The sequence below is a fragment of the Amphibalanus amphitrite genome, unplaced genomic scaffold (genome assembly GCF_019059575.1).
Source record: "Amphibalanus amphitrite isolate SeventyFive unplaced genomic scaffold, NRLGWU_Aamphi_draft 000453F_arrow, whole genome shotgun sequence".
In the NCBI taxonomy this organism is placed as follows: Eukaryota; Metazoa; Arthropoda; class Thecostraca; order Balanomorpha; family Balanidae; genus Amphibalanus; species Amphibalanus amphitrite.
In genome coordinates, this window is record NW_024881947.1 from 117,014 (window position 1) to 130,095 (window position 13,082).

Here is a 13,082-nt window from a genome sequence, read left to right on the forward strand (position 1 = left end):
ATTGAGAACGATTGAAGTCCTCGACGAAGCCTCCTCTTTATTCACATTCTAAGCTTGTAACATTAGAATTTACAATACGTATAATCACTCGCAAATGATACCCGTGGAAGAACAATATAAATGCCAGGTTGTAATCCCCAAATGTTCCTACAAATGCCTAAAATTGTCATCTAGTTAGACTGGGCTTGCACCGTTCGTTAGGGAGAGATCCTGTCCGGAGTCGGGCCATTCAGGTCGGGGTAATCCTTCAGCGCCACGGCGCAGGACTCCTGCGGACCGCAGGGCGCGCCGTCCAGCTCCAGGAGGGTGACGGTGTTCTCCCCGGCGCGGAGGAAGGGGGCCGGCACGTACATCGTCATCTGAGGTCCGACGGCGGGCCAGTAGCGTCCCAGGTTCACCCCGTTCACGAACGCCACTCCCTTGTGCCAGCCGGGAAAGTGGATGAACGAGTCGGCGGGTGGGTCGGCCGCGGAGAAGGTGCCCCTGTAGAGCGCCGGGTGCAGCGCGTCCCCCTGCGGCGTCGGCGTCTCCGGCACCAGCTGCGTCAGGTCCTGCGGCAGGGCGGTGATGCTCCAGTTGGTCAGCTCCCTGCCCCCGAGGGTGACCGCCTCCAGTATCCCCTTACGATCGTGAATGTCGCCGTAGCAGATGCGGCCTAGGCTCTCGACAATGATGGTGACTGTGCTTTCCTTGGCGGCGAGGAGGGGTATGGAGAAGGCGCTCTCGGCACGCGACAGGACGCCCACCGGACGACCGTCCAGCCAGACGTAGCCTCGGTCGCGCACGCCGGGTACGGAGAGCACGGCCGGCTGCGGCGGCTTCCACGTCACCGCCGCAGAGTAGGCCACGAAGCCGTACGCCTGGTGGACGTCGCAGAAGGGCACCGCCGGCGAGTCTGACACCCGGGTGACGTTCAGCGCCTGCACGGCCTCCAGCAGACTGGTCTGCCACGTCATCTTCACCTCGCCATAAGAGGTGACAGGCAGCGGGTCGGGAACCGCCATCTCTGTCATGTTCGTGTAAGGATAGATGAGCTCCCGCAGGGCGTACAGCTTGTCAGTGATGTTGCCACTCTCCGTGTACGGCGCGTTGAAGTCGTAGGACGTGGTGCAGGCTTCGAACGTGTCGCCCATGTTGGCGCCGGCCCTGAGACCGAACGACGTTCCTCCCAGCATCATGTACACGTTGAAGTTGGCGCCGAGAGAGATCAGCGTCTTGGTGGCGTTGACCACCTCCTCCGTGGAGACCATGTTGCGCGGGTAGCCCCAGTGGTTGATCCAGCCCGGGTAGAACTCCGAATTGACTGCCGGGCCCCCGATCTTGTTGTGTCGCCGCTGCGCCGCGAACGCCTCGGCCGCGTCCGAGCCGGTGCCGAAGTCGACGGTGGCGAAGGCGCCGTCCACGGGTCCGCAGCGCAGAAAGTAGTCGGCACCGCCGTCAGTGGTGAAGAGGAGGACGTCGTCGCCAAGGTGACGCCGCAGCAGGTCGCGCAGCTGCGTCATGTACACGGCGTCGCACGACGAGTAGCTGCCGTACTCGTTCTCCACCTGTGGAGAAGGACAGGATGATAAGATGCTTATATTCTTATTTTCTAATTCTATGTAGTGTAAAATGTGCATAACTAACTACATTCTTAATCATAGGTGATGTTCGCAGTCACTGTTAATTTTTTATAATACGTGACAATGAGACAAGACTGTTAAAATTCAATCTGATAGATTGGATAGGTACGTTAGGTAATTATTGCCGTCAATACGCACATCATATCACAATGAGAGCGCAGACAAGAAGACATCTGAGACATCTCATACACGCTTATCTCATGTTTACCCATCATATCAGCTCTCAGATGTTGCAGTTGTAATAGGTGGGTAGTGAAGTGAACAGTCAAGAGTCAAGAGGGTTTTACTATCTTGAGCTGTCATCAGATCTGAACAATTGCCGCTTTGAAGTCACGATTGCTGGTCACAGGGCTCAAGATAGCAGGTACGGTATTGTCACTCGAATTAACTGCGCAGACGTTACCTATATCTGGCAACAAGTGCATCAAGACGTAAATGACATAGATCATCTGTCGTTAGATGTTTTGGGTTATGACAAAACATAATACTTAGATGATGTTTTTATCAAACATCATCGATATTATACTAAGACGGTAGGTGTTGAATATTCTACCGAGAGCGCTCCCGGAAATGATCACGCGAGCGAAGTGTTTCAATTGTTGTAAATATTTTGATTGAAGAAAGGTCAAGGTTTTTAGTTAGTTAGTAAGGAGGACATAAACTTCGTAACGGGGAAAATATTAAGGAAATAGCAAATGTGAAACATTTAAGAGAAATATTCATATAATGTAGACAGTGCATAGTACGAGGAATTGCTGGTGACCACGATTGAAACGGTAATGTTTTGCGTTAAGATACCGCCTATGAGAGTGTCACTCAAGCAATAAACCCCGTAGAAGATGTCCTTTCTTTCTCTATGACTCAAGAAGACTCCGACTACAAGAAAATACAAAGAAACTATATATTTATAATTAACGGTACCAGAAGATCCCTCCAGGGAATTAACAGTTACGAAGTTTGTTCTTGCTCATAACAAAGGAATAGTTTCATTATATTAAATACGAACGATATGACCACGTAAAATCTACCTATTCAAGCATCACAAGGTACTCAATTTTGATGTGATGCGGATGGATCAGCGCTCCTACAAGGTAATTTACGAATCTTATTCATGTCCTTTTATTGCTATTCGTTTCGTGTCATGATGCTATAAGACCAGCTGTAAGATGATGCTAAATATGAACGTCAAGGACTTGAAGCGCGAGTTAAAGGCACGAGGTTTGTCATGCCAGGGAAATAAGGAAAAGCTTAGGCTTAGATTGGCAGAGGCTCTAGAAGAACATGACAACGTAGAGCCAAATGACAGCGTATCCCAAGCAGGTACAAGAGTAACGACGTCAGAGTCTCTGACTTTGCGACAGGCAGATGAAGCTGCCGCCAGAGCTGGACTGCTGGCACGTTTGAAGGCCGTTAAGGAAAAACAGGAAATAGAAAGACAGGTTGCCGAGCTTAAACGTAAAGAGGAACTGCTAGATTTGGAAGCCAAGATAGCAGAAGTGTCCGCTAGAGAGCAGGCTATTAAATGTTTCCAGGATCAAGAAATGGCAGGTGCCGCAGTCAACGAATGTAATACCTCGCAAGGATCTCACCGTTGTCCAGTGCCGACCGCCGAGTCTGGTGTCGGTGGAGACAAGTCAACGAGCGCGGTTGTCATCGATGACCAGCCCGCCACGTCATCAAACAGGGTGAGCTTCGCCAGGGACGACGGCGCGTCAGATAACCCCGAGCCGGACAACAGACAGCTGACCCAAGAGCGCGAGCGAACTGCCTCACTGATGCGCTTACCGATCATAGAGATGAAGAAATTCGGAGGAGACGTGACCGAGTTCGCTCAGTTCATGAAGGGTTTCCAGCTCAAGATAGCCTCAAAGCTGGATTGCGCACAAGAGAAGCTCTATTATCTTGAACAGCACATGGCACCGGGCAGCAAACCGCACGCTATAGTGACAAGTTGCATGTATCTGGAGAACGGATACCAAGAGGCTATAAGAATGCTGAATAAGAGGTACGGCCAGCCTAGCCATATAGCATCAGCATTCATGGATCGTATTAACTCGTTCAGTACCATTAAGGCGAATGATGTCGAGGCGCTCGACCGATTTGCGCTGTTGCTGCTCAGCTGCAAAAATGCCCTCGGCTCTTCCTCGCACATGATGGGAGATCCCAGAACAATGCGATCTTTGACCAGCAAGCTACCGGAGACGATGCTGAACAGTTGGAGGAGACATGCTGATGACATTGAAGAGAGGCAGGGACGTGAAGTGAAGTTTGAAGACGTCGTAAAGTTTGTAGGAGATGAGGCTAGGATAGCAGCCAATCCCACCTACGGTCGTCTCATGTACAGTCGCGACAACAGCGCAGTGCTCCCCTCCCAAGGCAGAGCAGGCAGCAGCAGTGTGAGGCGCACCAGGCCCGTTGTTGCAGCCGCCCAAACCCAGAATCAGGCAGCCTGCGTGTTCTGTGACGTTATAGGGCACGTCACAGCCGACTGTGAGCAGCTTCGAGCTACTTCACCGGAGCAGAGAAAGGCGTTCGCAATGAGCAGGTCCCTGTGTTTCTCTTGCCTAAGACAAGGTCACATGAGCGCCGATTGCCGAAGACGAGCTGAGTGCAGAATATGCAAAAGACGTCATCCGACTGCGATGCATCTGGAACGCCCACAGAGAGAGAACCGAGACCAAGGACGTCATGAACTCGCCATTCAAAGTCGTGGCCATGAAACTGGACCACCGAGAGAGACAGTTCAGCCACCACAAGAGAGGACCGGTACTACTGGTGCGACAGTGTGCGGAACTGCAGGAGCGGAAAACTCAGATCGGCCCACACTACCCCTGGTCCCAGTCATCGTCTGTAACGGCAACATAAAGATTAAGACATTCGCATTCCTCGACAGTGGGTCTACCCATTCGTTCGCTACTGAAAGCTTGATGGATCAACTCGGCATTAAACAGCAGCCCAGCAGGCACCTGACCATCACGACTGTGGCTCAGGAGGACATCAGCATTCCAACACGGGAAGTGGAAGGACTTCACATCACGGACCTGTGCGGAGATAACAGAATGGACTTACCAAAGCTCTTCAGCATGGAGAATATACCTGCCGACCCAAGCGACTACCCCAAGACAGAAGATGTAAGAAGATGGGATCACCTCAGATATTTAGAGCTACCAGAGCCCGAGATAAGTGAAGTTGGATTGCTCTTGGGAGCAAATGCGTTCCTAGCCATGGAACCAGTGAGAGTGATTCAAAGTGTAGACGGAAGCCCATACGCGGTGCTGACTAGATTTGGTTGGGTGGTCAGCGGTCTTGATTCACCATCACGAAAGTCGCACACCACAGTGTGTAGAGCGGCTGTGAAAGACGAGAGAGCGTCCATCGAAGAAATGGTGCGTAACATGTACGACAGCGAATATGAGGAGAAACTGCACTGCACAAGAAGAGGCCTATCAGTGGAAGACAAAGAATGGGTTCAAAAAATTGAATCCTCAATGGAGATGCAAGAAGGCCATTACAGTGCTGTTTTGCCAACAAAAACGCCAGAAGAGAGGATGCCAGTGAATGTGAAGATGGCCGAAAACCGACTGGAGCATCTCCGATCGCGACTGCGAAAGGATGCAAAACTTGCTGAGGACTATAAAGGATTTATGGAAGAAATGATCAACAAGGGGTATGCAGAAGAAGTGCCGGAAGAAGAACAGAGAAGAGCAGATGGACGAGTGTGGTACCTGCCACATCACGCAGTGTATCACCCGACAAAACCTGACAAGATACGCGTTGTCTTTGATTGCGCAGCAAGATACAATGGCGTATCACTCAACGACATGCTCCTGACTGGTCCAGATCAGACGAATTCATTGGTGGACGTGCTGCTGCGATTCAGGCTAGAACGGGTGGCGGTCACAGCCGACGTTGAAGGAATGTTTAACCAAGTGAAGGTCGATGGAGCCGATCGAGATCTCATCAGATTCCTCTGGTTTGAGAACGGAGACATCAGTGGTCGCGCTCGTCACTATCGAATGACGGTCCACTTATTTGGGGCCACAAGCTCACCCAGCGTAGCATGCTATGCTTTAAGAAAGACTGCAGCCGACGCGGGTGACGACTTCTCGCAAGAGTGCGTGACAACTGTCAATGAAAACTTCTATGTAGATGACGTGCTACGATCAGTTCCGACAGACGAAGAGGCCATCACTCTAGCAAATGAGCTAAAGGACCTGTGCAAACGGGGAGGGTTCAATCTGACTAAATTCGCATCGAACAGCCCAGCCGTGGTAGAAGCCATCGAAAACGAAGACAGATCGACTGAAATGAAGAAATGGTCTGGCCTCTGGGATGAGCTGCCGACCGAGAGGGTGCTCGGGGTGATATGGCACCCAGAACATGATCTTCTGAAGCTGTCTCCACAAACAGAGGGCGCGAAGGTGAAGACCTGCTCAAGACGCGGTTTGCTTTCTGTGGTGAGCTCGGTATATGACCCGCTAGGTATGGCTGAACCAACCGTGATACAGGGACGTCGTCTCCTGCAAGAGTTGACCCGGAAGCGTATTCGCCAATTGTATTACACGAATCGGCCCATCAACTAGCGACATCTCTAGTGCGACGTCATAGCCATCCGCCGCGACAATGCATGCATTGAGGCTAGATTTGAGTTGAGACTATTTTTGCATTGTATATGGCTGCCAGACATATATGTGTCGCCGTAGCCGAGTGGCTAGAGTCTTGGTGTGATTGACGACAGGTCGGTGGATCGATTCTTGCTTCAGCGGTTCTTTTCTCTTAAAAAGAAGTCTGTCGTAGACACGCGCATTTTGGCCCCTACGTTCGCACGCCAATATCGTACGCCCAATAAATCTCTGACAAGTGTTCATCTGATTAAGGAATAAGTTGCAAAAGAACTGCAGTTGCAGTCTATACCTGAACTACCAATTTTGTTACGGCACTGTCGATATTCGTCAAAGTCGGAAGAGCTATTATGAAACACACTCGAATGACAACAGATTCCTGTATTATTTCATCGATCAGATAAGACATGTATAGAGATAAATTGATGACAGCCCGCCGTGAGCATGCAACTTAACAACCAGTCCCAAGTTATCTTCATAAACGTCTAATATAAATCTTTTGACTTTAACTAGATTCCAAGTAAGAGGACTTAGGTATCCCCCTGGCGGCTGAAATGTAAAAGTTATAGTTAGGGCATAGCTCCTATAGATGACGCTCTGACGGCTGGAAACTGATTATCTCGTCCCGTGATTACGCTAACAGCTATGCCGAACTTTTTTTGTGCATGGTGATTCTTACACGAAAAGCTATCTAATAGCCTGCTTACCAGCGTGCGATTTTTACTTTTCATCTTAGGTTTCGCTACTTTTAGGTACTTTACCTTGCCAAGTGCCCACCTACTTTCAAAAGGTCAGCGCCGCCCCTGTCAATGCTGCGTGCTATCACCCATTGGCAGTGAGAAATATTGATCAATGAATGGCCATCGCCCAGCACCATTTGTCTTTCCATTGGCTACGTTCGCATAGTATGCACTATGCATTAGTGATGTCAATCACAGAAAATCAGAACACCGCTACCAAACCAAATACAAACAAAGACCATTGGAAAATACCGAAACCGAACCAATCGGTTGGACTGCAAATATCTATCTTATGCAACATATTCATTAGAAGAATGCCTACGTCTGATTTGAGATTTCTTAGGTGCACGCCGTTACAAATGTATAAAAAAACGCACAATGACAGATGACACGAAAATCGGAATCGCCGAGTGGATTCGAACCACCTACCTCTGAATTACTAGTCCGATACTCTAACCACTTAGCCACGGCGGTAATGTACCCCATGTAGCTTAAATGTCAATAAGTTAAAACCTAGCTTCAATAGACGCCACCAGGGCGAGGACCGAAAGTATGACGCCACGCTGACGTCACTCAGGAGGCAAGCTATTGGTTGGCCGATTCGTGTAATACAATTGGCGAATACGCGACCCGGAAGCAGATGGACTGGGACGCTGAACTGGAAGAAGAGGACAAACTAGCTTGGAATGGCTGGCTTTCGACTCTGGAAGGCTTGGACAGTCTGAGCATCTCGCGATGCATAAAGCCTAGGGACTTTGGGAGTGTCACCACTTGTCAGATACACACGTTCGTCGACGCGAGCGAGGCAGCTTATGGCGCTGTGTCATACATCAGGCTGGCGAACGCTGCCGGTGCCGTTCAGGTGAGCTTTCTGAAAGGGAAGGCACATCTGGCTCCTCTGAAAATGGTAACAATCCCACGACTCGAACTGATGGCCGCTGTGACAGGCGTGAGACTCAGTGCACTGATCCTGGGTGCATTGAAGATCCAGTTAGAGCGCTTGTCGGTTGAAGTAGAAGAGTTCTTCTGGACAGACAGCACTACGGTGTTGAGATACATCAACAACCGCAAAGCAAGATTTCACACATTCGTTGCGAACAGGCTGGCAATCATACATGACGGCTCACACCCTGCTCAGTGGAGGCATGTGCCCAGCTCTCAAAATCCGGCGGACGATGTGTCAAGAGGAACTCAGAGTGACAGGTGGCTGACAGGGCCAGAATACCTCTGGAAAAACGAAACTCAGTGGCCAGAAACGCCTCAAGCGTTACAAGACACGACAGATGACCTGGAGGTCAAGAAGATGACTGTGTGTGCAGCGAAGGCTTATGATGCGACTCAAGAAGATGATCTTCAAAACCCACTGCTGAAACTCACTGCACACTACAGCGACAGGCACAGGCTTCTCCGAGCAGTAGCGTGGATCTTGAAGGTGAAACAGGAGTTGATTCGTCGAAGTAAGGAGGAAGGAGTCACGACGCAAAGGAAGACGATTTTGCTGGAAACTCAAGACATCCGAGAAGCAGAGAGAGCTATTATGATGAGCATACAGTCCGCTGCGTTTCCAGAGGAGGTGGTGGCCTTGAACTCAGGCAAAGACATTCGTGCAACAAGCAAGCTCAGCAAACTTAGTCCCTTCCTTGAAGACGGCATCATCCGAGTCGGCGGAGGACTGCAACATTCAGCTCTTGAATATGATGCTAAGCATCCAGTCATTCTCCCGAGTCATGCGAGCTATGTGAAGCTACTTGTCGAAGACGTCCACAGACGAACAGGACATGCTGGCCGACAGCATGTTTTGGCAGAACTAAGGAAGAGGTTCTGGATTTTGAAGAGCACATCGGCTGTCAAGAGAGTGCTTAAATCGTGCTTCACCTGCAAGCGGCTACGTGCGAAAACGGAAAAACAAAAGATGGCAAATCTTCCAGGCGACAGGATCACAGCGGGGGAGCGACCGTTTACAAGAACTGGGGTAGACTACTTTGGACCCTTCTACGTCAGCCAAGGTCGAGGACAAGTTAAGCGATATGGTGTTATTTTCACCTGCCTATCAGTGCGCTGCATACATATTGAAGTGGCTGAGGATCTGTCATCGGACTCGTTCATCTGTGCGCTGAAAAGATTTGTAGCTAGAAGAGGGAACGTCAAGACTCTGAGATCAGATCGAGCAACAAACTTTGTTGGAGCCCACAGAGAACTACGTGAAGAGCTGAAGCGGCTGGAGGAAAAGGAAGAGTGGGTGGCAAAGGAGATGCTAGCCAACGACATTGACTGGAAGTTCAACACTCCAGGAGCGTCTCATCATGGTGGAGCCTGGGAACGAATGATTAGAACAGTTAGACGGATTCTGGACACGATGCTCCACGCGAAAACACTGAAGAATGAGACGCTGCAAACGTTCCTGTGTGAAGCCGAGGCGATAGTGAACAGCCGGCCTCTGGTCTCGCCATCGAGTGACCCCCTCGATGCTCCGCCCCTCACTCCAAACGACATACTCTTACTCGGGGCCAGTTCCGGAACGACACCCTTGAATGTCTTCTCTGCATCTGACAATGACAAACGGAAAATGTGGAAACAGGCGAGCTATATGGCAGATGTGTTCTGGAAGCGCTGGCGTCGAGAGTACGTTCCACTGCTCCAGCAGCGGTCCACCAGCACCGCTACGGCCAGGCAAAACCTGGCTGTGGGCGATTTGGTATTGATGGCTGACGATAGTGTGCCACGGGGCCAATGGCCCATCGGTAGGGTCGAGTCAGTCAAGATGTCAAAAGACGGCTTAGTGAGATCGGTGACTCTGAACATCAGAGGTGTTACAGTGCAGCGTCCGATTACCAAACTTGTGAAAATGTAATAAGTGCTGTGTATGACTACTGTGTATGTCATGTCGTAGGTACCTTGCGAATGTAAATGTTGAAAGAGTTCTTTCAAGGGGAGGGTGTTGAATATTCTACCGAGAGCGCTCCCGGAAATGATCACGCGAGCGAAGTGTTTTAATTGTTGTAAATATTTTGATTGAAGAAAGGTCAAGGTTTTTAGTTAGTTAGTAAGGAGGTCATAAACTTCGTAACGGGGAAAATATTAAGGAAATAGCAAATGTGAAACATTTAAGAGAAATATTCATATAATGTAGACAGTGCATATTACGAGGAATTGCTGGTGACCACGATTGAAACGGTAATGTTTTGCGTTAAGATACCGCCTATGAGAGTGTCACTCAAGCAATAAACCCCGTAGAAGATGTCCTTTCTTTCTCTATGACTCAAGAAGACTCCGACTACAAGAAAATACAAAGAAACTATATATTTATAATTAACGGTACCAGAAGATCCCTCCAGGGAATTAACAGTAGGCGAGACATGGCATTTATTCTTCTTTAATTTCGCTTGGATATTTTTGAGCGAACGGATCGAAGAAAGAAGAATCCTCACTTGGAAGGATGGGCCAAGTCAGGTTATGTCATATTTATCTGGTCATGATACCTATCGCGCCGGTCTAGGGTTTAAGGGGTGACAATAAATAGACAAAGATAAAACATATAAACAAAAATATTAACAACCATGTCTTGCTTGACAATACTCACTGACCAACTGGCTGTGGTCAGCTACAGAATGAGCACCATGTTATCGAACGCCATGGAAGGACTCATTCATCCGGGATCACGACAATGGGAGTCAGGTTCACTATTAATCCCAGTCCACGGCCTTTTAACCCTATTAGTGGCAGGCTCCTGGCTACCCCCTATTAGTGGCAGGGGGGGCTGTTTACGACCCCCCTTGATATCTCGAGATCTAACGGGCCGATTTTCAAAATTCAAACGGCATTCGATTTCGCTCAACGTGATCTACATTTCTAAAAAATAAAAATTAAAAAATGTCAATATGGGGGGTGGAGGGGGGTAAAAACGGGCAAATTGCAGATACATTTTAGACTGTTTATCACGGCCAGGTTTCTGAACCAATCTTAACGCAACTTTTGCCGATCGATAGAGAATGAACCAGGAATTCACATGGATCCTAAAAATATGCATTTTCAAAAATCATAGGCGGATACAGATCATTGAGATTGGGGGTACACAAAAAGTATAGTAAATAAGGTTTTTGTTGGTACTGTTTCTAAAAAGGGTGGTAATGGTCTTGTTATGTTATAATTTTCTTATGAGAGAACGACTAAAATTGTATTGGTAATGCATAGGCGGTGTCAGGGCACCTATGTTGGGAGGTAAAACATAACCCCCCTTTTTGGACGCCTGGATCCGCCTATTATAGCAAAAACGTGTCAAAAGAGGATGCACAATAACTGTATATGTTATCACATGATACCTTTTATTCACTGTTCGTAAAACTGGTGCAGCATCGTGATCTTCGCCCAAATGACTCGCTTCACGAATAGGACCCCCCAATTCCCAGTGCTCTGGAGCCGCCCCTGGTAAAGTTATGAACTTGAAATTTTCAGGGAATGTGCCCAATTTAGTTTTAGGAAAAGTCAGAAAATTTCAGCATCGTAGCTTCAGCGGTTTCGGAGATATTCCCGAAAAACCTGAGGGGTGGATAAAAACAACCCCCCCCCCCTGCCACTAATAGGGTTAAACGGAGCTGTCCACTGCAAAAACGTCATCAGTTTTTAAGTACATCATCCTAATTTATTTTCTTTTTTATTTAGTTTTTAATTAATAAACGCTGAATCGACTCACAATGAATCGAAACAATAACGCTGAATAAAACACCTAACGCTTACGTTCCTTCCGTGACTGATCTGACCGTTACAATATTATACAATATGCATATAAGAATAAGGGGTTGTGTGCACATGAGCATGTGCACATGTGCACATCATTGTGATATGATGTGCGTATTGTGCGTAGCCGACGGAGATGAAATCACTCAGTAGCACTACTGAGTGATTTCATCTCCGTCGGCTGCTCTGTGTGACCACCTCTCCGTCGCTCTCGCTCACCTGCACCATGATAACCGGTCCGCCGTTACTGTAGAGCAGCGGCCGAATCCTGGGCAGCAGCTGGTCGTACCACCCCGTCACCGCCTCCATGTAGGCCGGGTCGGACGACCTCAGACTGACGTTCTGCCGGCGCAGCAGCCAGTACGGCAGGCCGCCCAGGTCCCGCTCGGCGTCAATGTACGGCCCCGGCCGCAGGATGACCAGCAGGCCCAGCTCCTGCGCCAGCCGCAGGTACTGCTCCAGGTCCTGCTGGCCGCTGAAGTCGGTGACACCCTCCTCCGGCTGATGGGAGCTCCATTCGACGTACGTCTGCAGCGCGCTGACCCCGGCGGCTCGCAGTCGGGTCAGACGGTCGCGCCAGTAGGCCGCCGGCACCTTGAAGTAGTGTACCGATCCGGAGACGTAGTGGAACGGCTGGCCGTCCAGCAGGAACGAGTCGGGACCGACCGTGAAGGAACGCCGCTCGAACCGGGTCCCCGCCAGGACGCCGCCGGCCAGCAGGAGGGGCAGCACCGACCAGCGCCACATGACGGCAGCGGAGCAGACACTGCTTCTCCTGCTCGCTAAGACACTGCAGTCGAGTAAGAGTGAGAGATGGGCCACAACAGCGCGTCGCCAACTCCAACAGTGGACTGACCCCGGCCGGTCGGTGCACAAACGGCGACTCAGGCGGCGATTAGATACTCCGAGCGGAAGTGGGACGTCCGTCGACGACCGACCAAAAACGACCAGGAAGGTGCTCTCGGCCGCTATCTGTCAGCTGTTTTTGAATGTCCGGTGAGCATTACAGCCAGTGAGCTGAGATATGACAGTTTATGAAAACCAGTCCCTTGACAGTAGGTATCAGACTTCCTCAGTGTTAGTGTAAAAATAAGCATTGGTCTGTCGGAGTAATGAGCGAAGCGATTTTTAACAAACCTTCGAACTGACGTGGACCATGGATTGAGCTAGATGGTTTTTTATTGTTTTTGAATGAACTCCTTACAAAATTATACTTTTCATTCATGTATTTTTGTATTGAAAAAATAAAAAAAATGTATTAAAACAATGAAACGATTTAAAAGCCTTACATTCAGCAAGCACTAAACGAATTTAGATGGGTTTTAATTGTTCGACCCACCCCTCTCTCCTCCAGCAATGCTTGA

The 13,082-nt window shown here is 49.4% G+C and overlaps 1 protein-coding gene across 1 annotated transcript; it reads right to left on the reverse strand.

Annotated features, from left to right (window-relative positions):
- Positions 1-11: 11 nt before the first annotated feature.
- On the reverse strand, positions 12-13,076 carry LOC122391751 (beta-galactosidase-like). The gene is made up of 2 exons (XM_043385974.1): positions 11,938-13,076; positions 12-1,547 (listed from the first exon to the last, which is right to left on the reverse strand). Exons 1-2 carry the CDS (start codon positions 12,463-12,465, stop codon positions 198-200), a joined length of 1,878 nt encoding a protein of 625 aa, XP_043241909.1. The 5' UTR covers positions 12,466-13,076; the 3' UTR covers positions 12-197.
- Positions 13,077-13,082: the final 6 nt, after the last annotated feature.

Bases quoted from the DNA above. Each gene is read 5' to 3' on its own strand.
- LOC122391751 (XM_043385974.1), bottom strand. From the start codon at position 12,465: ATGTGGCGCTGGTCGGTGCTGCCCCTCCTGCTGGCCGGCGGCGTCCTG. The intron at 1,548-11,937 runs GTGAGCGAGAGC...CCTTCTCCACAG, and splicing joins GACCGGTTATCATGGTGCAG to GTGGAGAACGAGTACGGCAG.